Raw genomic sequence first — 25,282 nt, 5'->3', positions numbered from 1 at the left:
TTGGGTCAACGTCGGCATGCGGTTGAAACCGTCGGACTAACGTTGGTCGAACGTTGCTACAATGTGCTGTGTTTACTGGGTTCCGAGTTCTCTCACTCCTCCTCCCACTCCTCCTCCATATCGTCATCCACCTCCTCCTCCTCCCACTCCTCCCTCCCATCATCTTGCTCTTCCTCTCACTCCTACTCCACCCTCTCCTCCACCTCCTCCCTCTCCTCCACCCTCCCCTCCATCTCCTCCTCCCTCTCCTCCACCATCTCCTCCTCTTTCTCCTATTCCACCCTCTCCTCCCTCTCCTCCACCTCCATCTCCTCCACCCTCTCCTCCATCCTCTCCTCGACCCTTTCCTCCTCCCTCTCCTCCTCTTTCTCCTACTCCACCCTCTCCTCCTCCCTCTCCTCCACCTCCATCTCCTCCACCCTCTCCTCCTCCCTCTCCTCCTCCTCCTCCATCTCCTCCACCTCCTCCTCCCTCTCCTCGACCATTTCCTCCTCCCTCTCCTCTTTCTCCTACTCCACCCCCTCCTCCACCCTCTCCTCCACCTCCATCTCCTTCACCCTCCCCTTCATCCTCTCCTCGACTCTCTCCTCCTCCATCTCCACCTCCATCTCCTCCACCCTCTCCTCCTCCTCCCCACCCCATCCCACCCACCGCGCGCGCATCAGCGCTGCGCGCACGGCACGAGATTCCTGAGCGCGTTGTTGTAGTTCTTGTTGAAGGCCGTGTAGATGAGCGGGTTGAAGAACGAGTTGGAGTAGCCGAGCCACAGGAAGACGCTCTGCCACAGCGGAGGAGGCGCGCAGAGGCAAAGCGGCGCCGCGAGCTCGCTCAGGAAGAAGGGAATCCAGCAGAGGGCGAACACCCCGATGAGGATGCCGACCATGAGCGCGGCTCGCTTCTCTTTGTGCTCTCGCCACGTGTCGCCTTCGGCCGCCTGGAAGGAGACCGCCGCGTGGCGCGCGGCGAACGCCACTCGGGCCTCGTGCGACGACGACTGCTTGGCCTCCTCGTGGGGGGGGGGGGGGAGAGATGGTGTGAGAGAGTTGGGGGGCCGGGGGAGAGAGACGCGGGAGGGGGGAGATGTGGAGAGAGATCGACGGGGAGGGAGATAGAGGCAGGGAGATAGAGAGGGGAAAAGAGGGAGAGATGGGAAGAGACTTTGACTTTTAAACAACTTTTATTGCCGCCAGCAGCAAAAGCACTGGAGGCGATTTCAATATGAAATACACAAAGTCACCAGCAAACAAAAGAAAATAATCGCTACAAATCGATGCGCTGTGGCGCTAAAAGCACCGCGCACAATACAAAAGAAAAGTCACGTGGTGGAGGTGGTCATCGCGCACGCCACGGTGACGAGCGAGCGCTTCAGAAGGTGAACACGAGGGTGCCGTCCACGCTGGTACAGAGGGCTTTTCCGGCTCCTCAGCGTTCGAAGAAGACGTGCACATCACCGACATGTGTGTGGTACGCGTGCTCCAGCCGGAGCCGCGTCTTAAGCAGGCCTCTGAACACTGGAAGCACATACCAGCCGTCAGTGTCACCCTCCAGCAGAGATGGGAAGAGAGAAAGAGACAGAGAGGCGCGGGGGATGGAGAGACACGTGGAGGAAAAAATGAAGAGATATTTATAGACAGAGATAGCGAGGGAGGGGGGGAGATGGAGAGATAAGCAGAGAGAGACAGCGGGAGAAAGAGAGAGCGAAAGAAAGGGTGGAAGATCGATACAGAGAGATAGAGAGAGGAAAAGTGCAAGGAGAGAGAGAGAGAGAGGTCGAAGTCACTTTGAAACAAAACGTCAAAATCACAATCACGCTGTGCCCCGATCTGTCCACTGTTGGATGACGCCTGTTCAGGAGAGTAAGCGGAGCGGTGGACGACACCGTTGCTCGACGAAGCGATGATGATGATGGTGATGATGATGACGATGATGACGATGACGATGATGACGACGACGACGACGATGATGATGACGATGATGATGATGATGATGACGATGACTACGATGATGACGATGATGATGACGATGATGATGACGATGATGATAGTGATGATGATGGGCGGTGGTCGAGAATGAAGAACAACGCCGATTGCTTCTCGATGCGTAATAAATGTGTCGTTAAACCCGCCACCACCCGACACAGCCAATTAGTGAGGTTCGTCACGTAAACAAAAAACGTGCCAATTATTTACCACTACAGCACACCGGGTGCTGCACCGGTGTGTTGTACTACCAATTCGTTACGCGAAAGCCGACGCGTTCAACTTTGCTTTGCTACAGCTATTTCAGCACGCGGTGTGTTGGAGAGTATTCTTAGGCCGAGTCAACCTAGGAGAGGCCCAGCACCGATCCAGAGAATCGTCACCGGTGTTGGCCGTGACGCGAGAATCGAACTCGGTTTTCGCCGGGTTCGTAGCGCAGCGCGCTAACCGCTGCGCCACCGCTCCCCCCACACACACACACTCACTGAGTGTTAAAGGCCACCACGCGGGCAATGCTAAATAAACATTTGTCAACAAATTTCAACTCATGTTCGAGGCAGAATGAGAAAATGTATGATATCCGCTTGCGTCTATCGCGCGCATTATGATCGATCTCTCACCCCGGCCCTGTGCATTATTAAAGGTTATTTCATGCGACCAGTTGCATGCCACTAGTTGCATGCGACCAGTTGCATGCAATCCAAGTTGCATGCAACCCAAGTGCACGTCAGGTGTATAACCGATAACAGTCCATGGGGCCACATCAGAAGCTGGTACCGTCTCGAGGCTGATTCAACTTCAGTAAACGGCGATTTGTTCATACGGCCAAATGAGAGTGAATAAGCTTACTTAATGAGATTGAATTACTTACTCAAGCGTAACCGCACTCGTTGCAAGCGGTTATCGCAACAACGGGAAGACTTCCTCACAATTCGGACTAATCGCCTGATGGTGCTGGTTGTAATTACGAGCAAAACCTCGACCTCGAATTGTAAATGTCGTGGGTTTTACTCGAAAACACGCCGGTGTGCTGAAGCTGCAACTGATTGTCAAGTTTAGTTTACGTGAGGAACTTGACTAATTGGCTGTGTCGGGTGGTGGCGGGTTTAACGACACATTTATATTTACGCGATTTAACCCAAAACCCTGCATTATGGATGATATTGGTCGCGAATGCATACGTGTTAAATAAACAACTTAAAAAAAATACATTTTCTATTAATATTTCACCCAAAAAAAACCTTAATACAGGCATTCTTCAATTTACGATTAGGATTTATTTCGTGAAAAACGGTGCGTAAAATCGAAAAATCGTCGATAGAAAAAACAATTCCCATAATTTTAAATGTAAAAATTAAGAACACGTTCTCATCGTGCAAGAATAACACGCACCGTCTACTTTCCCTTTACAGACATGAATACAATCATTTATAACAACACTTTTACTGCTCTTGATCTTGTGTGTAGCGACGGTTGGTGATATATGTGACGTGCGCTTGTGGAATCTACGACGCGTGCACTGCCCTCGAGCAAAACGACCGACCCCTCAACGCGCGCGCGCGCGTGCGCGTGCGTACACGTGTATATCGTGTGGGGAGCGGTGGCGCAGTGGTTAGCGCGCTGCGCTACGAACCCGGCATCGTCCCGAGCTCGGATTCCAGCTCGCGGCCAACACCAAGCGACGATTGATCTGAATCGGTTCCTGGGCCTCCTCCCCTAGGTCGACTCAGCCTCAAATGAGTAACCTGGCGCGGTGTGGTAAACGTCGCCACTAGGGAGACAAAGGCGGCCGGGCGTGGTGCCGGCCACCCACCCCCTCGTGAGCCGTGCCGGCCATCGTAGGTGCTCGCGAACAGCACTTGCCCCAACAGTCTGTTAAAGGCTCTACCGGGGGATGGGCTGTCTTTGTTTTGTGCGCGAGCGATGACATTCTTAACAAACAGACCACGTGTTTTTTCTCCCCGCGCGCTTGTGCTGATGAACCTACCCATGCTGAAACCAGTGTCTTAACGATGGCATAAAATCAACGCGCTCAACTCTACATTTCCCATTTGAGTGACTTTTACAGATTTCATTACGGCCTGAACACAAAAAAAACACCCCGAGGAACAGACTCCGCTTCACACCCACAACGCATCCTTTAGCCTGCGAAATTAGATAGTTGCCCCATTAAATGTGTTTTTGTTCTCTGCACTTTCGTGTCTCGCTCTCTCGTTGAATTGCTTACGACGAGAGCATATTTACCTATTCTCCGGATTACAAGACGCACTCCCCCACCCCCTCTTTATATTTTTTTATTACCAAAACGTTGGGCGGGGGGGGGGGACGTCTTATACACTCAGGTACGTGTGTGACACCAGATTCGTTTAACTTTATTGATAGAGGGTGCACCAGAGGTCGCAAACGGGTTTTGATTCCTTACCCGTACCCCTACCCGGCCGCACCAGGGTCGCAAACGGCGACCCGTACCCGTACCCGGCCGGGTACGGGTACCCGTTCCCTACCCGTACCCTACCCGAAATGAGTGACAAACGGCTACTCACCAGTGACTCACGGCCTACCCGTACCCGGCCGCACCAGGATCGCAAACGGGTACACGTACCCGGTCGGGTACGGGTAGCCGGGTATCGGGTAGGGTACGGGTATCGGGTACCCGGTTGCGACCTCTGGGGTGCACGTTTAGCCGTTGGCTCGTCTTTACTTTGCCGGCGCTTCAGTATTTAATTGGGAGAATCAGCTACATGCAGCACGTGTAAAGTGGTGCCAATGTTAGTTGCGTGGGAATTTCAAGAATCCCCAACACTCCATCCGTTAATCCACTGCTGGATGAATTCCTCGCTCAGTCACGTGACTCATGGGGAACTTCACAGTACTTCACGACGCTGGTCAGGGCGGTCTGCTGACGACAAACGTCGTGGGAGCATAGAAGGACAGTACAGCAATGCGCCGTACCGCAAATATTACCGCACTGGCCGTGTGGCGTCAACCACTCAGCCCCGCAGTGGGGAGCGGTGGCGCAGCGGTTAGGGCGCTGCTCGACAAACCCGGCGAACCGAGTTCGATTCGCGCTCACGGCCAACACCGGTGACAATTATCTGAACCGGTCTTGGTGCCTCCCCCTAAGTCGACCCAGCCTCAAATGCATACCTGGTGCGGTGTGCAAACGTCGCCACTGGGGGAGACAAAGGCGGCCGGCGAGTAGCGTTGGCCACTCACCCCCCCCCCCCCTCGTGTGCCGTGCCAGTCTTCATGGGTTCCCGCTCGCCGACAACACTCGCCCCCCCATAACCCGCTTAAGGCGACATCCGGGGGGACCTTTATCTTAGACTGAGCACCATTGCCGGATGATCCTAGTAGCACAAGCAGCTACACATGCTACGACATACGGAGGGACCTTTATCTTAGACTGAGCACCATTGCCGGATGATCCTAGTAGCACAAGCAGCTACACATGCTACGACATACGGAGGGACCTTTATCTTAGACTGAGCACCATTGCCGGATGATCCTAGTAGCACAAGCAGCTACACATGCTACGGGCCCCGCACTAAATGATTTCAAGCTATCAATTCCGGTTCAGTGATTCAGCACTTGCTCTATCACTATAGTACTATACCGCCTCCAACTTTAATGCGCGACTGGGTGTTTAAAGTTAGCGATTTGTCCTATTGCCTGGCTGTATAGCAAGTGAAAAAATACAATTACTTTACTATGCAAGTGAAAAATTTGTGTTTGAATATTTACGTGTTTATTTATTTATTTTATTTAGGGCCCCCTTTGTAACATATTGCTCCACGCCTCGCACTCGCTTCGTCCGGCACTGCTGAGCGCCGCAATGTTGAAGCCTGCACGGATGTCCGTGCGTCCACGCACTATCCAGGCCGAGCTACGATCATCTTCGCAGGTTCTCGACAGATGTCGGGGGCTCACGTCTCCGGATTATTGGGCGATAGGCAAACATCGCCACATCGCGCACGCGGTCCCGCGGCTTGCTGATGAGTTAGGTCAGCGGTGAAGATTCCGCACAACGCTATAGTTTGTTGACCAGCCCGGTGCTTTAATTCACTCATCATCAGTCGTGGTGAAGCGTGGACTGCGATTTGGATCGGGCCCAACCGGCATGCGTAGCAGGTGCTATAGGTTTTCCGCGTGCGGCGATACGGCGTGGGCAGTCGAGGGGCGGTGCATCCACATCAATTATTGCTCTGTACTTCTATGCTCCCGCGGCCCGTCTTAACCAGTGTGGTGATATATTGTCAATGTGAAATGCCTACGATACGTTTCGAATCCACAGGGTAGCCTAGCACGGTACAATCGACTTTTCGAAACCCGTTGATGGTAAACAATGCGGTTTCCAAGAGTAACCAGCGAGCGAGAATCTTTTAAATTTGTATTTTGCTTGCTGTTACTAACTAGCTCATCAAAATGAACACGTGGTTAAAATGTTCATGTTCATTATTCATACGTTTATTCATCAGAACCATGTTGGGACCAGGCAACGGGGGGGGGGGGGGGGGGTTATACTCAATTGAAACTAAATTCAACAAAGTGGGTACAGCAGCCAAAACAAGGATGAGTCCCAGTGCTGTAAAAGTCCCTCTAGAAGGGACCGTTCCGCCAGCAGCGTCGTGAGCGGGCAATTGCAGGGCTGTGCCCTTCATCTCGTTTTAACATTCCATTCCAATGTCTCTCACAGGCCGAGCCCAACGATCAAAACCTGGCTCCGGACGTTCGCTACGTTCCCAGGATCATGTTTGTGGGTGAGATCCCTAACCTGAGACGGGGTATGGGTGTAGAACCACGGGGGGGGGGGGGAGTTGGTTGATTACGTAAGGATAGAGCCGCTGCGTAAACTCGGTTGAAACACAATTCAACAAAAGGGGTCGGGGGGGGGGGTAGTCAAAACGAGGTTGAAAACAAACCGACTCAGTTGACAGTTCATCCTTCTCTCGCGGCAGAGGCGACACAATGCGAGCGTGGTGGTAGTGGTGGTGGTGCTGCGTGGTTCCACTCACCATGATCACCTCCTCCTGCTGGGGAAGCATCGGCGTGACGGCGTTGCGCTGCTGCCGCTTGCCCACCACGCCCAGCCTCGCCGCCTTGTAGATCTTCCAGTAGACGAAGAGCACCACGCACAGGGGGAGGTAAAAGGCTCCCACCGTCGAGAAGACGGCGTACGACGGCTGGTGGCTCACGTGGCACTCGAGCAGCTCGGGCGAGTAGTAGTCATTGCCCCAGCCGAAGAGGGGCGACAGCGAGATGATGGCCGACAGAAACCACGCCGTGGATATCATGAGCGTGGAGGCGCGCCGCCTGCCCTTGAGCGTGTACTGCAGGTGGCGGCTGATGGACCAGTACCTGTCGAGGGCGATGGCGGTCACGTTCCAGATGCTCGCCGTGCAGCAGAGGACGTCGCACGACACCCACACGTAGCAGAGGAGCGGCCCCAGCATCCAGCGCCTGCCCTGGAGCTCTTTGACGAGGCCCAGCGGCATGACGAGGGCGGCGACGAGGAGGTCGGAGACGGCGAGCGACGCCACGAGGTTGTGCGGCACGCGGTGGAAGGTCTTCACGCGCAGGATGGTGACGATGACGAGGCAGTTCCACACGAACGTGGCCGCGATGAGCATCGCCAGCAGGGTGAGCGTCAGGATGGTGAACACCGAGTAACGCCGCCGCGGCTCGGACAGTGGCCACGTGTCGTTGGAGTCGCCGGCATCCCAGGTGGTCCAGTTGCCATCCATTTGGTCCCCAGCCACAGGCCCCCCCTGCCCGCCGCGTTCACCACTTCTCTCAATTAGAACCACTTCGAACTTTTATGCGGATTCAATCGAACAACTCCTTTGCCGCGTCCACACGACCGCGTAATAGCAAGGTCCCGGGACTCGCTTCAGCCCCGGCTCAGACGCGCCTAAGTTGCTCGACTTACCACATCAGGCGAGCTGGAACCGGACCGCGCGCAAAACGCAGCTCGGTTTTCCAAGGAGGAGGAGGGGTCGTGGTAGTTGTATACTCTCTCGGTGATCTGAATATCCACTCGGCGTTCTTCCCAAGTGCCATAGAGAAGCGGGGCACTCGCTGTTGACAACCGCCACAAAGCGGTAGCAGTTGACCTCGTCTATTGAGAGTCGAAGCAGGTGACCTTCCAAAAAAATCTTCAACGATGTCGAGCCAGCCAGTTCGGCCAGCCGGCCAATTGGCGAGTCAACTCGCCTGTCAGGTTAACCGGCTGCTCAGCCAGCCAACGAACCAACCAGCACATTCGTTTAGCGGCGAAATTCGCCGGCCAGTCAAGGAGTTTACCAGCCAGTTCGCCAGCCAGTCAGCCACTTGTACGGTCAGTTGGATAGCCAGGTAGCCAGCCTGCCAGCCAGTTAGTTACCCAGCCAGTTAGCCAGCCAAGTCAGCCTACCGCCCGACCTGCGTGACTGGAATCTCACGTCAAAGCATCGGAACAGCAGGGGGGAGGGGGACACACTTTCAGCGTTACCTACGGTTGATGTTTCATCCTTGAGGATGATCTCTTCCGCAAACCGCGCATACTCGGCGTGCAGCTGCAGCATTGCTCTTATTATTATTATTCTATTTACCCCGTTCCGCGTGCACACACACACAGAAAGAGAGAGAGATATGGAAGATACGATGACGCACGCTTGTGCACGTATGCGCGTGCACGTGTGCGTGTACACACAACTATGTATATATACACGCACGCGCGCGCGCGCACAAGACGAACGCTGTAATGTGATCACATTCGCGCTCGCTTAGCTGCGATCCAACACGCGACCTTGTGGCACGAAATTAATAAATAATGGAGACGTGTGTTGGAGGAATAAGAGCGAGAGAGAGAGATGGGAGAGAGATGTGTGGGAGAGAGCGCGCGCGCGGGAGAGAGAGGGGGGAGAGAGAGGGGGGAGAGAGAGAGAGGGGGGAGAGAGGGGGGGAGAGGGGGGGCGCGCGGAAGAGAGAGAGAGAAAGGGGGGGGGGGAGAGGGGGGGAGACGGGGGGGGGAGAGATGTGTGGGAGAGAGTGCGCGCGCGTAAGAGAGAGAGGGGGTGGGGAGAGAAAAAAAAGAAAGAGGGGGGGGAGAGAGGGGGGGGGAGACGGGGGGGGGGGATGTGTGGGAGAGAGCGCGCGCGGAAGAGAGAGAGAGAGGGAGGAGTTCCTGGAAGTGGGAGAGAGAGAGAGAGAGTGCGTTCGTGTGTTGCGAGCGTGGGGGAGCGGTGGCGCAGTGGTTAGCGCGCTGCGGCGATTGGAACCCGGCGACCCGAAATTCGAGTCCCGCTCACGGCCAACACCCGGTGACGATTATCTGAACCGGTACTGGGCCTCCCCTAAGTCGAGCCGGCCTCAAATGAGTACCCGGTGCGATGTGTTAAGCATCACCACTGCTAGGAGGCAAAGGCGGCCGGGCGCGAGCATCTTCTTGTTTCCACTGATCGTAAAAAAATGAAGAAAAAAGAAATAAAAAAATATATAAGGAAAAAATAATAATAATAAAAATCTGAATAAAAAAATAAAAAAATAAAAATATTCCGGCCACCCACACAACCGCCCCCTCGTGTGCCGTTCCGGCTTTCATCTTTGCTCGCTAACAGCACTTGACCCCCGACAAACTGTGCAGGTCCTTATTCTTGGTTCTTTCGGTAAAGTCACGTAGAAGGGAAATAATAAAATAATATAATTATAAAACAATAACACATTCTCACGACGTTTCGACTGCAACACAAGCAATCATCATGAGGTGTGAAATTTTATTGCTGTGGATTTCACACCTGATGATGATTGCTTGTGTTGCAGTCGAAACGTCGTGAGAATTTTTATTGTTTTATATTTATATTATTTTATTATTTCCCTTCTACGTGACTTTACCGAAAGAACCAAGACTATGAATCCCTGCAGTCACGAAAACTTTAAATCAAAATTTGTTCAGGTCCTTGTTTTAGTTTTTGTTGGAGCGGTGGCGCAGTGGTGAGCGCAATGACGCAACGAACGCGGCGTCGTGCTGTCGATTCCCCGGACACAGTTAACGTCAGCGGCGGTTATCAGAGGCGGTGCAGGGCCACCCACCCCTGCCTCGACTCGCACTTAATCTGCGACATCTTAAACATCAGCACTGGGGAGACCGCACGTGCTGGCAGCCTTCAGAGGTGTTCGCTAACAGTCTGTAAGGCTAATCTTTGTCTCCGTGTCTCTCTCCCCCTGTGTATGTCTATCTCTCTCTCTCGCTGTCCATCACTCACCCTCCCCTCCTCTCCCCTCTTCCGTGTATCTTTGTCTTCGTGTCTCTCTCCCCCTGTGTATGTGTGTGTGTCTCTCTCCCCCTGTGTATGTGTGTGTGTCTCTCTCTCGCTGTCCATCACTCTCTCTCCCCTCCTCTCCCCTCTTCCGTGTATCTTTGCCTCCGTGTCTCTCTCCCCCTGTGTATGTGTGTGTCTCTCTCTCTCTCCCTGTTCGCCACTCTCCCTCCCCTCCTCTCCTCCCTTCCGTGTATCTTTATCTCCATATATCTCTTTCCTTCTGTCTATCTCTCTCTCTTGCTGTCCATCACTCTCCCTCCCCTCCTCTCTCCCCTTCCGTGTATCTTTGTCTCAGTGTCTCTCTCTCTCTCGCTCCCCTGTCTGTCTCTCACTCTTTCCCTGTCCATCACTCTCCCTCCCCTGCTGCCTCTCCCTCCCCGTGTCTCTTCTCCGTGTGACCACATCGCTCACTCGGCTGCCACGCGGGAGCGAATCGCCCACGTGCATCGCTCGCGTGTGCCGTGGGCTTCGGAGCACACGCGGACTCATCTGCCCACATTGGCATCATGTATCGTCCAATTGTTCATGCATTCATTACGTAAAGCATATAGAAGTCACGTGTACTCTATACGAGACTTTCATTCTATGCAATGTGCGTGGTGGTAATGTGTTTTAAAAAATGACAAAATTAAAAACCCTCAACGCATTTGTCAATCGCAATGTGTGTGGGTCCTGAAATAAATATATATGTATGTAAAATGGACGACGTTTCGGGCAATGGTCCTTCTTCGATGCACGTGGTGCTTTGAAGAAGGGCCACATTTCCCGAAACGTCGCCTATGACACGTGGTATGAAGAACGGCCATTGGCCTCCTGCAAGTGGATTGACAAAGAGACGTAATGTATGTTTTGCATCTGTACTGTACAGCGCACTGCCAATCATCCACTACTAGATGGCGGCTTCCCCCCACACCGCGCCAGTCAAAGTGGGGTGGTGTTTGATCATACTTCACCACGCTGGTCGGTGCAGGTTGGTGGAGGTGGCGAGGCGAAACCGGTTCAGAGATCACGGACCACTGATGCTAACCGTGGCCACGAAGCCAACTCAGGATTCCGGTTGGCGGGGTTTCAGAGCGCAGTGCGCTAACCGCAGCGCCACCTATCGCCAAGCTCACAATTCATTGAATCAACGTTTTTTTAAATCCTTTATATTAAGTTCACTTGCTTGCGCGCTTACGACCGTGCAAATCTTTCGGTCGTTTTTTAACCCACTTCCCGTGATCCAATCGAGCTGACATTTTGCACACAGAATCGTTGTACATGACAATTTATTTTCGTGAAAAGAAAATTCCAAAATTTTCCACTTTTTAGGAAAATGTTTTTTTCATATTTAATTTAAAATACCAATGTGATAAAAATGAAACTCTTACTCAAGAAAAACATAAATGAATAATAAAATAAAACCGATGCCACGCATATAAAGGATTTATAGTGACAAACTTTGTTTTTACTGGTTATTTTTTTTATGTTCAATTAATTTGATAGTTTCTGAGCAGCAGCAGCAGCAGCTACGAGTCGAGGCAGTTGCCATCCGCCGCCGCGAGCTGGAATCGAACACAGACGGGGGACGCGGGGGTTTGATGATGCGCTAACCACTGCGCCACCGCTCACCACGCAAAGGTGCGACCTGTGAATTGATAGCGCCCCAGTGGGAGCGTTATTAGCCGCGTTGGGGCAATTAACGGGTTACAAATACCCAGTGGCATCAGCTCGCCGCGAACGCGCAAGGCGCTTCATTCCGCTCGCTAGCGATGGTGTAAATGATTAAATAAGCGGCCAGGGCGTAAATTGCCTTGCCACCAAATTGCTCTGACCGAAGGCGCCCCAGCAAAGCCAGACTCTGCTGATGAGACACCGGTACAGAGTTTATTATATATATATTTTTTTGCTCGAATTAAACCAAATGCTGCTGGGGGAGCTAAGCAAACAAACGAAACTCCCAGAAGGCCATGCGGCTGATGGGATGTATTAAATATACCTGCATTCGTTTATTGTTGTTTCGATGTGGCGGCGTCAAGTCCGCGTGTTTATTTTATCCCACTAAGTTAGGGGATCTGTTTATCACATGCGCAGCTCTCACCGTTCACGAGGAAATATTACATCTCGCTGACCTTTCACCTCCACCCGCATCAATTCACTCATTCATTATTTCTGCGCCGTTCGCGCTGAGTGGTTTACATCTTTCGCGAGTGGCTGATGCCGCCCAATGCTGGACATCAGTGTGACAAAGAGCTTCATAGCTCATCGGATTCCTCCAGTCTAGATCAAGATTCGGATACATCTTGAGCTCCGGCATGGATTCACTTGCCGCTGATGCTGCTGCTGATGATGATTTATTGACTGATATCCAGCCAACAAACTAAACGAAATATTTATATTTTGCCAGGTAAGGCCCACTGAGCGATGGAGCTCTTTTTCAGGAACAATTTGGCCACAAGTGATAGCCCAACGACGTGGCATATCGCGTGGAAATGTACAGCAGCCAAATACTATGAACGCGTGATGTTGATTCTCAATGTGGAGGGGAAAAGCGGAGGACCCTGGAGAAAAATCCACTCGACCACGGCGAGGGAGACATGAAAACCCCAAATATACAGCAGCAGCAGGCGTCAAGGTCTGGATCGGACCCAAGACCTCCTGTATACCAGGCGAGATAGTTAACATATCCCGATCGCGATGAGGGCTTTCTAATCTCCCTCTCGTGTAGGTACCTTCTACCGGCAGTGGGTGTGAGCAGGAGCTTGCATGGCTGCGCCTACGTAAATTAAAAACATTAACCATTGAAAACGATCAATTTATAGACACCACTGTGAAAAGATTGACGTCTTGAACATTGTCCTGAGCCTCTCCTGGGATCCACACCGCTCCCGCCACCCCCTCCTCCTCCCCTAGTGGAGGCCCTTCCACCAGCAGTGAGCGCGAGTAAGCAATTGCAGGGCTGCGCCTTGACCACGATTGTTATTCTTGTTTTTACGTAACCCCCTTTTTTTCTTCTTCAAATGCCCGGTTATGTAATCGTGGAAAGCAGCAACAACAAACGCCGTGTGTTCGCTGGGGGACTGTGCGGGCAATTTCGCAAAGACTTGCTCTCTCTCTCTCTCTGCCCGCACTGAGGTGGTGGTGGTGGTTGTGGTTGTGGTTGTTGTTGTTGTTATTATCTGAGACAAATCCCATTATCTTGGAAAATCATCGCTCGGCCCCAGCTGCCACCACTCGTGCTCCCGGTGTTGCTCTGGACAATTGCGGTGGAGGCATTAGCAAAGCAGTTCAGTTGTGTCGTGCAGGCAAAGTAGGAGATCAATAATTATATATTTTTGTTTTTAATTTGATTGCATAACCCTATGAAATGGGGCACCGTGCCAAAACATAACAACACTTTCCATCATTATCATCATCATCATCCGCTTGGAGGGATATAACTAAAACGAAGCCCATGACAATGTAAATCAAATATGCTACCGTGCTATTGATATTGACGACGAAGACAAATGGGGTGAATGAGTGGGTAACCACGGACCTATAACGGCCTGCTTTGACGTACGGTGGAGGCGCGTTAATCGTGAGCAAATGAGCTCACGTTTGAGAACGAAGCAAAACCCACTCGGAAAAGAAGCTGCGCAGAGAAGCGCGGAGAGGAATCACCTTCTTGGAATCGCGTTGAGAGACGGAAGGAGGAGGATGAGGAACACGTGGACTGGGGGGGGGCACACGCGCGCGGGGGTTAGCGACTTCACTTGCTAAAACCGCGAAGTGTGTTTATTATTATTTTTTTGGAGCCGTCCATCACACGTCCTGGCCGTGAGATGGATTCGTGATCGGCGGTCCAGATGATGAAAAAGAAAAAAGATATACACGAAAAAATATTTGAGCAAAAAAAAATCAAAGCTTCACAGCTCATCGGATTTCTCCCAATATAAAATTGACATTCTCATGCGATGACGAAGTGGCAGCCGAGCGAAGGGGGGCGCGTCCAAGGAGCGAGCGAGCGAGCGGCCACGCGAGAAGCGATGGAACAAATTAAAATCATCAAGCTCGCGTGTTTGGCTGCCGCTGCTGCCCGAGCAGAATGTCACCCCGCGGAGATTGTGAGACGTGGTGGTGGTGGTGGTGTCAGCGGCATTAGGGGGAGGCTTCATCCAGCAGTGGATTGACCATGACTGCCGGCTACTGATGATGATGTCTGAATGACGTCAGCCTCTCTGCGTATTTGCTGTTGTCATGCGTGGTTGATTTTAAATAGGAAACAGTTTCCATTCTGCGTTATTCATGATTCATTCATAGCGTGGCCCCTCTGTCGCAGTGAATAAACGTTCACGTCTACATCCGTTACCATATTCTCTTGAATATAAGACGCAATACTCATCCCCCCCCCCCCCGCTGTATCCAGTCAGTCGGCCCAGCAGCTGAAGATTGGCTCGACGTTGAGAGGATACGAATTCACATTCTTGTTTAGGCCGGGAGCGGGCTGAGGGCGGGGGAGGGGGCTCAGCCCATCATTCATCCGGGGTCGATAAAATAACGTACCACTTTGTAGGTTCGGTCAATAGGTCGTTGTCGTCAGATTCGACTCGCCCCCCCCCCCCGGCCATAGTAATGTGGACATTCCACCACAGGCTCTGCGAGGCTGGTGAACGGGAGATGAACAGCGATGTGCCAATGTTCGCAGGAGGAAATCACTTTGACTCGTCTCGTGCAAAATGTTGTGGAGGGTTGCCTCTTCTAATCGGCTAGGCGTGTCTGTGAGTGCGTGGCCAGATTTGTGCAATTTGATTCACGCCGATCAGACGTTTGAGGTTGCGTCTTACTTTCCTGGGGCGTTTTTCCACTCCGGAGAATACGATCATGTAACTAAATCATTCGGAATTTGGAACTCGATGTGTAGACGTACACACAAAACAAAGCTGGAAATTCCCCATATAGCCTTAAGAGGATGTTGGGGCAAGTGCTGTTACCGAGCACTGATGAAGGCCGGCACAGCACATGAGGGGGTGGGTGGCCAGCATCACGTCCGGCCGCCTTTGTCTCCCTATTGGCGATATTTACACACCGCACCAGGTATTTATTTGAGGCTGAGTCGTCCCAGCGGGAGACTCAGGACCGGTTCAGTATAATCATCACTGGTGTTGGCCGTGAGCGGGTATCAAACTCGGGTCAGCGAATTCCTTAGCGCATCGCGCTAACCACTGCGCCACCGCTCCCCACATACGTACAAAGACCAATACCCCCCCACCCACCCCCACACACAACACAGTTGATATTAATAGCTTGGATATATGCTGCGCGCCCCATGTATTAATTATGTGCACTTGAAAAGCAAAGAAACAACAACGCGTAGCTGCACATATATTTACACACGCACAGACGTGTAACGCGTATGGGTCGTTAGCGGCAGGACGTTAGGTGTTAGCGGTTAATGCTATGCAATGTCCCCCCCCTCCCTACCACCCCCCATGCGCTGTTGTACACGCGTACAGCTTAAAGCCAAGCGGTGTGCAATTGGCCCTCTGCGGAATAGATTACAGAGACATCGCGGAGACGTTGAGATGAAAGAGCGACCCCCCCCCACCCCCGATCAATGCACGAGACGCCGCACACAGCGGTTGCGGCTGGCACCCCCCTTAGCGAGTGTCGAGAAAACATCAGCGAGCGTGAAAACGCAAGGAAATTGGCCGCAAAACGGCCCCGCAAAACGCAATTTCTTTACCCCCCCCCTCCTCCGTCTTCCCCAGTGCTGATGTTTACAAAGACAAATATTCCCCCATCCACCCCACCCTACCCCTGCTCACCCCCGTATAGCCTCAACATAATGTCGGAGCAAGTGCTGTTCATGAGCAGCGGCACACGAGGCGGTTGGTGGCCAGCACCACGCCCGACCGCCTTTGTCTGCCCAGTGGCGATGTCTACTACACACCGCACCAGGTACACATTTGAGGCTGAGTCGACTCAGGGGAGGCCCAGAATCGATTCAGATAATTGTCACTGGTGTCGGATGGGCGCTAGCGGAAAGTGCGTCTTATATTCCGTAGCAAAAACGCACACAAACAAACACACACGCACACACACACGCGCGCACACACACACGCACGTGCGCACTCGTTCCAACACACGTGGGCTGACATCGCAATTACAATGAATTGCGGAACAATCGCAGGCGCCTTGAGACCCCCACCCCCACGCCCGGCCACCCCCCTCTGGGCTCATTAGCGATGTCCGGCTGTTGTTTTACGCAGAGAGATCGGCGGTTGCGCATTTGCGACGACGGAAGTTTCAAGGCTCTCGTCTCGCTCTCTCGTGCGCGTGCGTGGCGCCGTTGCAGCGGTAACGCGCCGCTGACTTTTGGAACGGCCGAATTGTAAAAAACCCAAAGACATCCGCTTCGAAGCGGATGTCTTTGGGTGACCGCCCCGCCCCCCAAACCCCCGTGGGTCAGAGGTCAGTCAAGAGGGCTGAGGTGGGGCCGTCCAAGCCGGGCAGCTTGCCTGTGATTGAATCAGGGCTACTTGAGTGTAGCTAGATGTTGGTCTCGTCATGTTCACTAATAGCCGCACACCAACAATAACAACGAGTCATCATTACATCACATTTGGTTCTGCACTTAACATTATACTATTTTCAACAAGAACAAAAACGAAGTTTTGCTGGCTGGCTGGCTCGCTGGAGAAATCCGATGAGCTGTGAAGCTCTTCCCGCAACAGATGTCCAGTCGGGGCGAGTCGAAACAATATCGCACGAGCTCAAAGGGGGGCATCGTCACGAAATAGCTGAGCCACCGGTGCCAGATTGTGCCCAGTCCATTCCCAGTGACACGGGGGCTTAGGGGCCGTCCATAAATGACGTCACGCGATTTTGGACAATTTTTGACCCCCCCCTTCCCCCTCGTCACACGGCGTCGCAAAAAGTCAGACCCCCCCCCCCAAAACCATATTTCCATTTTGAAAATAAACATGCTTCAAATCGCTTTAAACTATTGTCATTGTAGTGCGTATTTAATGTGGCGCTGCACTCTGATGTTGTAGGAGTGTTGCTATAACAATTAGCGTTGTTATAACAATTCTTTATTTATTTAAAGTTGCGCTTTTGTGATGTGACGTCACATTTCTCAAACCTCTCCCACCCTCGTCACACATATCTGACCCCCCCCCCCCCCCCCGTAGGTGCGTGACGTCATTTATGGACGGCCCCTTACTCTATTCCATACGACGACGACGATTGCTCACGTAAGTGCTGTGACTGATTCACAAAATGGACAAATGACTCGTCTTCCTGTCCGAAGGGGAAAATGTTTCCAATGAGCTCACGGCGTCCTAATATAGTCTGCCGCAATTACGCCGAGGATAAATACCACCCCCCGCACACCCCCCGTTTAGCCCCTAAGTGATGATTGTTGGTGCTGCTGTTATGAAGCGCGTGCTACACTGACAAAGATCCCCCATATAGCGTTCCAGAGGCAGGTCGAGGCAAAGTGCGCTGCTGTTCGCGATGGACACTGCCGCCTTTGTCTCCCCAATGCTGATGGTGACGCATCACCAGGTAATGAAACACAAAGACAAAGATCCCCCGTATAGCCTTAACAGACTGTAGGGGCAAGTGCTGGTAGCGAGCACCAATAAAGGCCGGCACGGCACACGAAGGGGTGGGTGGCCAACACTACGCCCGACTGTCGCCTTTGTCTCCCCAGTGGCGATGTTTACACATCGCACCAGGTACTCATTTGAGGCTGAGTGGAGCTAGAGGAGGCCCAGGACCGATAAAGATAATCGTCACTGGTGTTGGCCGTGAGCGGGAATCGAACCCGGGTCGCCAGGTTTGTAGCGCAGCGCGCTAACCGCTACACTACCGCTCCCCACAAATAATGAAACACACACACACAGTTAAAACGCACAAATTAAAATTAAAATATGCATACGCATTACAGATAGGATAAAGACATACGCACACACACACGTAGATAAGCATTCACACGTTTAAATTAAAACACACGATATAGAGACACACACAGATATTAAACTCCGAGCACACGCGCGATCTAACGCACCTTCCAATTACAACACAGATTTAGAACCACGCAAGATATAGACACACGCGCACACAATTATTAAAATTTACAAAGCACACACACACGGGGATGTATTAAAACAAATACAATGATCCCACGGATAGCCTTAACAGACACGTGCTTTTAGCGAGTACGATCTATGAAGTCCAACATGGCATACGCCCGGCCGCCTTTGTCTCCCCAGTGGCGATGTTTACACACCGCAATCAGGTTACTAATTTGAGGCTGAGTGGAGCTCGGGCAGGCCCAGAACTGGTTCAGATAATCGTCACCGGTGTTGGTGGCCGTGAGCGGGAATCGAACTCGAGTCAAGCGGTTCGTAGCAGAGCGCACTAACCGTTGCGCCACCGCTCACAGAGGTTCAGATACAAACGCACGTCGATTTTAGAACACAACACACACACCGAGATGTAGTAACAAAGACAAAGATCCCCCGTATAGCCTCAACGGACTGTTGGGGCAAGTGCTGTTAGCGAGCAACTATGAATGCCGGAAAAGGCACACGAGGAGGTGGGTGTCCAACACCACGCCCGGCCGCCTTTGTCTCCTCAGTGGCCATGTTTGCACACCGCATCAGTTACTCATTTTAGGCTGAGTCGGCCTATGGGAGGCCCAGGACCGGTTCTGGTAATCGTCACTGGTGTTGGCCGTGAGCGGGAATCGAACCCCGGGTCGCCAGGTTCGTAGTGCAGCGCGCTAACCGCTACATTACCGCTCCCCACTAGTAATACACACACATGGGTATATAGAAACACACACGCGCTCACACACATTCAAACACACACAATTATAGAAAGACACGTTCAAATTAAAACGCACACATACACACGGATAAATAAACACACACGCACATTCAACACACACACACACACAGAGATTTAGAACACACACACACACTCAAATTAAAACACGCACACATACATGCATAAACACACACGCTCAAATTAAAACAAAGACAAAGATCCCCCGTATAGCCTTAACAGACTGTAGGGGCAATTGCTTTTAGCGAGCACCTATGAAGGCCGGAACGGTACACGAGGGGGTGGGTGGCCAGCACCACGCCCGACCGCCTTTGTCTCCCTAGTGGCAATGTTTACACACCACACCAGGTACTCATTTCAGGCTGAGTCGACCTAGGGGAGGCCCAGGACCGGTTCAGATAATCGTCACTGGTGTTGGCCGTGAGCGGGAATCGAACCCGGGTCGCCAGGTTCATAGCGCAGCGCGCTAACCGCTACACTACCGCTCCCCATACATACACATACACACACACGCGCACACGCACATTAAACACACACACAGACACAGATTTAGAACACACACACACTCAAATTAAAACACGCACACACACATACATAGACACACACGCTCAAATTAAAACACACAGATTTAGAACACACACACACTCAAATTAAAACACGCACACACCCACATACATAAACCCACACGCGCCCACGCATATTCAACACACACTCAAATTAAAACACACACACACACACGGACACGTGGAAACGCACACGCGCCCTCACGCGCCCGCGAGAGAGATCACGGCGCCCGTGACGTCACAATGGCCCAGGCCAAGCGGTGATGCCTTTGAAGTCGCCGCCGCCTTTCTCGGGGGGGGGGGGCGGGGGTCCCAGGCGCGCGCCGCGTTCGCGCTCCGAGGTCAACCGAGCCCGGCAACCCGGTGGAGAGATGTTAACTACCTCGCCTGGTACACAGAGAGTCGTGGGTTCGATCCCGACCCTGACGCCTATTGCTGTATATTGATAGTTCACGTCTCTCTCAACATCATCATCATGGTGGCTATGAGATGTTATCTACCTCGCCTGGTATACAGAAGATCGTGGGTTCGATCCCGACCCTGACGCCTACTGCTGTATATTTAGAGTTTGCGTCTCTCTCTCTCTCATCATCATCACGGTGGCTAGGAGATGTTAACTGCCTCGCCAGGTATAAAGGGAGTCGTGGGTTCGAGATCACCGACCCTGAAGCCCGTTGTTTTATTTTGAGTCGGCGCGTCTCTCTGTCTCCCCGTGGTCGCGTGGATTTTTCTCCGGGTCCTCCGATCCCCCCCCCCTCCCTCGAATGATATCTGAACGACGGGAAGTTGGGGAAACCCCCCCCCTCCCCCCCCCCCGGTAAATCTTCTGTGAGTGATGACTCCCGGCTTTGTGAATGTTTCAGCACGTATACGCTGTAGGCATATGGGACGGTACGTGACACCCTGTATGTGTGTGTATAATACCTGCGCGTGTACATGCGTATGGCTACACAACGCGGGTTATTCACTGCCTTCAAGCAGTGGTTCTTAACCTGGGGGGTGCGAGATGCCCTTTCTGATTTTTGTGGAAGGTAAAACACAAATTAACCCCGGCAAGTATTTATTTACAATTAACATTTTACATTTTTGTTTTTAAGAATGAAAACCAAAGGGGTGCAAATGCTACCGTAAAAGTAAAACACCGCTGGGTGCGAGTATTTGGACGCTGTAAACATCCACGTGATAAGCGACTTCGTTGATCTCTCATTTGTGGCCAGCGTCGCTTCTCCAAAGGAGCTTAACAGCTCTTAGCGGGCCTTACCCGCTAAAATAAATAGCTTCTAGATTTGAAGCTTTCGTGACTGCAAGCATTTATACTCTTTAAATTTCGATTTAAAGCTTTCGTGACTGCAGGGATTCATCTTCTTGGTTCTTTCGGTAAAGTCACGTAGAATGGAAAAAAAAACATAATAAAATAATTCTCACGACGTTTCGGCCACAACGCAAGCAGCCGTCCTCAGGTGAAGAACAGGTCTGTCGAGAAGACAGAGTCGTGAGAATTATTTTATTATGTTTTATTTTATTTTTATTTTTCCATTCTACGTGACTTTACCGAAAGAACCAAGAAGATTCATACTCTTTGTTTTTTTCGGTAAAGTCACGTAGGTGAAACAATAAAATAAATGAAAACAACTAAATTAAATCACGACGTTTCGGAGGCAACACAAGCCTCCTAACACAAGCCTCATAACACAAGCCGCCTAAATAACTATAGCGAGCCTCGCTACAGTTATTTAGCTGTGCCTTTTTTACACATAAAGTCACGTAGAAGGGAAATAATAAAATAATAAAAATAAAACAATAAAATTCTCACGACGTTTCGATTACAACACAAACAATCATCATCAGGTGTGAAAACCACAGCAAGTGTGAAAACCACAGCAATATTTATTTTTATTTTATTTTATTATTTCCCTTCTACGTGACTTTACCGAAAGAACTAAGGATATAAATCCCTGCAGTCACGAAAGCTTTAAATCGAAAAAGGTGCCCATTTATAAATGCGTACATAAATAACAGCCAGTATGGCCTTAACGGGCTCATAATTGAGTTGCGAGTCAGATCGTGAGGGTAAAATGTGCGTCGTAAAAACCCTCCTCCACCCCCAACACGCCCGGTGGTGCCGCTGAAGCAGTTTCACAAATTGTCACGTGACGACGACTTCATTGGTTGGCTGTGTCGGGTGGAGGATGGTTTTACGACACATTTTTCACTGACGACGCGATTCGTTAACGACAACAACAACAACATCAACAAATCAACAGCGAATCAGAACATCGGTCGCGAAATCCGACGCGTCTTCAGACAAACAGGCTGTTTGGGGCGCAAGCGGTGTCAGCGAGTGCCGATTGAGGTTCGTCGCGACGCACGTGACGGTGCGGAGTGGGTCAGCCGCACCGCCACCCGCCCGGCCGGCCCCCTTTGTCTCCCCCACCGGTGTCGCGAGGTTTGCATAGCGCAGCGGGAGAGGTTCAGGAGCCCGAGCCTCTCCGGTCAGGGTGACGCGCGCGCCACCTCTGCCCATCTAACCATTCACATCCCCCTCTTTATGCCACCCTGCATCCACTCATCCGTGCAACATTCTCTACACCCCCCCCTCCTCCTCCTTCGTTTCACACCCTCACCCTCCACGCTATCTGTCTTCCTGGTGTGTGTCCCCCCAGTATGGGTCAAGTCAGGCTAAACTATTAAGACAACAACGGACGGGGAGAGCCAGAGGCTGCTTTTACCAAATACGATGTTAACCCTTGACTGCCCCTTGCGTTTGTTTCGCGTTGAGAGGCAAGTTCAGACATTTTACAATTGTGGAGCAGATTAAGTGCTTTTTTTCTCTCTCTTTTTCTTCCTCTCTCTCTCTCTCACAGGAATCGTTCAAATTGTGATAGAAGCATGAAACTTGCTGGAGGCATTCACAATTGTGGATCTTTTCAGAAAAGGAAAAAAATGTTATCCACTTTTAAAAAATCCGAAATGGCAGCTATTTTACAAGATGGCCGCCACATTTTATGTTAGTTATTTTTTTGCAACAGAAATCGACCGAGTTGTCCAGGTTGGACGATTCAAATAGTCAATTTCTGTGTCGATGAACATACAGTTACTGATTTCTACAACGTTTCAGATCGCTTGCACGCATCACTTCAGGACAATTGGATGAGAACGGGTGAAAAATAGTGAATGGAAACGCGCCCTCAAGTTGGGTTGCCAACATCTACCTACGGTGATATCCAGCGGCCAATGTGAAACCAATTGGCTCTGCAGCCCATGCCCACTGCCGTATCTCCTTTGCGGAGACATCGTGGCATAGAAATAGAACAGGGGTGGGGAACCTTTTATCTGCCAAGGGCCATTTGGATATTTATGACATCATTCACAGGCCATACAAAATTATCAACTTAAAAATGTGCCTGTTATATTTGGTCAAACATTTAATGAACTCACCCCTAATGCAATGGCTGGAACTGATTCTCTTTGGTGAGGCATGTGATGTTAGCTGGTTATTGATGATGTTGCTACTCGCAACTGCTTTTCCAGGTTTGCTCCTAGATTTATTGAATTTCGAGTCCCGCCTGCGGTTGCCTTGGCAGGGCCACACCAAATGATTTCGCGGGCCTTGCACGGCCCGTGGGCTGGACGTTCCCCACCCCTGGTCTAGAGGAACCGGTCTGGACATTTCCGTGTGTATCTGCTTTGAACTTCTTTTGCGCCGCGTGTAGCCAACCGTGGTGATCGGAGGCGCGGATATGTCTCCGCCGTGCTCCGTGTTATGAGAACGGCCGATATCGTGGCATGTGATACCCATGTCGACCACGGGTGATACACATACACTACGACGTATATTTACCGTGCGAAATAAGATACGGCGAAGAGACGCGTCACTGAAATCCGTTCGTGTTGCAGCGAGCCATGGGTGCATCGCGCGAGCGTGAGATGTTGCCGATGTGGCGTCTTTGAGAGACGCCCTCATCCAGCAGTGGATAGACACGTATGCGGCACAGGTCACACGTGATGCACATAGCGAGGAAAGCCCCGGTACACAAAAAGTGAGCTCCTACATCACTGCCGACGTTCTAGCGAGGCACTGCCCTTACGAACCGGGTGGTGGAAATTCCACGTTAATATGGAAAGCATCCAGCTGATGAGTAGAAACTTGACATTGGGGAGGGCTGTGTGGATCGAGGGTGTCGAAGGCGTAGACGAGACATGACCCCGGGCTACAACTCTGACCTGTAAGGTCGTCGTCGGTCGTTAAATAGGTGACCTCAGTCATTTGTTGTTGGGATATATATATAAATGTGTATATTCTTGGTTCTTTCGGTAAAGTCACGTCGAAGGGAAATAATAAAATAATATAAATATAAAACAATAAAAATGTTCACGACGTTTCGACTGCAACACAAGCAATCATCATCAGGTGTGAAATCCACAGAAAGAAAATTTGAAAAAAGTGGCGGTTTTTCCTGACGTCAGCACCATAGACAGCGATTTGGCAGTTTGCCAGATGGACGAGTCCTTCTATGTTCACCACTTTTTTCAAATTTTCTTTCTGTGGATTTCACACCTGATGATGATTGCTTGTGTTGCAGTCGAAATGTCGTGAGAATTTGTATTGTTTTATATTTATATTATTTTATTATTTCTCTTCTACGTGACTTTACCGAAATGACCAAGAATATGAATTCCTGCAGTCACGAAAGCTTTAAATCAAAATAGATATATGTGTTATGGTGACTGCAGACAAAGATTCGTGTAGGCGTGGAGCCGTGGCGTAGTGGTTAGCGCTACGAACCTGGCAGCCTGAGTTCGATTCGCAGCCACGGCGAGTGGCATCAAGAACCGGTCTGGGAGGAGGAGAGAGGGGGGGAGGGTGTGAACAGACTCCCCCTACTCCCCTAGGTCAACTCGGCCTTAACTTCGCAAACCAATACTTCGTGCGAAAGAAAATTCAACAGACATACAACAACAACAACAACGTAACAAGGAGCAACAACAAACATCAAGAATAAGAAGGAGAAGGATGAATGGTGACTGGGGGCAGGCATCATCACTCACGCCGCTTGGCCTCACCGTGGCATCGTGCGGACACCGCGGTCCCCATTATCCATCAGGCGGCTGCCTCGGCACCGTCTCTTTTCCTCGTTACCGGCAACCGCGTCCCTGATTTATCCAGCTCCCCTGTCACTCCCGTGATGAACGCCCTGTCCTATGTACACACGTGTGTGCGTATGTGTGTGTGTGTATGTATGTGAGTGGGGAGCGGTAGTGTAGCGGTTAGCGTGCTGCGCTATGAACCTGGCGACCCGGGTTCGATTCCCGCTCACGGCTAACACCAGTGACGATTATCTGAACCGGTCCTGGGCCTCCCCTAGGTCGACTCAGCCTCAAATGATTACCTGGTGCGGTGTGTAAACATCGTCACTGGGGAGACAAAGGCGGTCGGGCGTGGTGCTGGCCACCCACCCCCTCGTGTACCGTTCCGGCCTTCATAGGTGCTCGCTAACAGCACTTGCCCCTACAGTCTGTTAAGGCTATACTGGGGATCTTTGTCTTTGTATGAGCGTTAGAGGGTGAGTGGCGGTGTAGCGGTTTGCGCGCCGCGCTACGAACCCGGCCACCCGAGTTCGAT

General features: G+C 51.5%; 1 protein-coding gene across 1 annotated transcript; it reads right to left on the bottom strand.

Moving 5' to 3' along the window:
- Positions 1–661: 661 nt before the first annotated feature.
- Positions 662–8,779, bottom strand: LOC144724765 (5-hydroxytryptamine receptor 5A-like). The gene is made up of 2 exons (XM_078604152.1): positions 6,995–8,779; positions 662–1,006 (listed from the first exon to the last, which is right to left on the bottom strand). Exons 1-2 carry the CDS (start codon positions 7,721–7,723, stop codon positions 662–664), a joined length of 1,074 nt encoding a protein of 357 aa, XP_078460278.1. The 5' UTR covers positions 7,724–8,779.
- Between the last annotated feature and the right edge of the window lie 16,503 nt (positions 8,780–25,282).

Source organism: Lampetra planeri, chromosome 21 (genome assembly GCF_965212315.1).
Source record: "Lampetra planeri chromosome 21, kcLamPlan1.2.h2, whole genome shotgun sequence".
Classification (NCBI taxonomy): Eukaryota; Metazoa; Chordata; class Hyperoartia; order Petromyzontiformes; family Petromyzontidae; genus Lampetra; species Lampetra planeri.
This window is presented reverse-complemented; position numbering and strand designations above follow the sequence as displayed.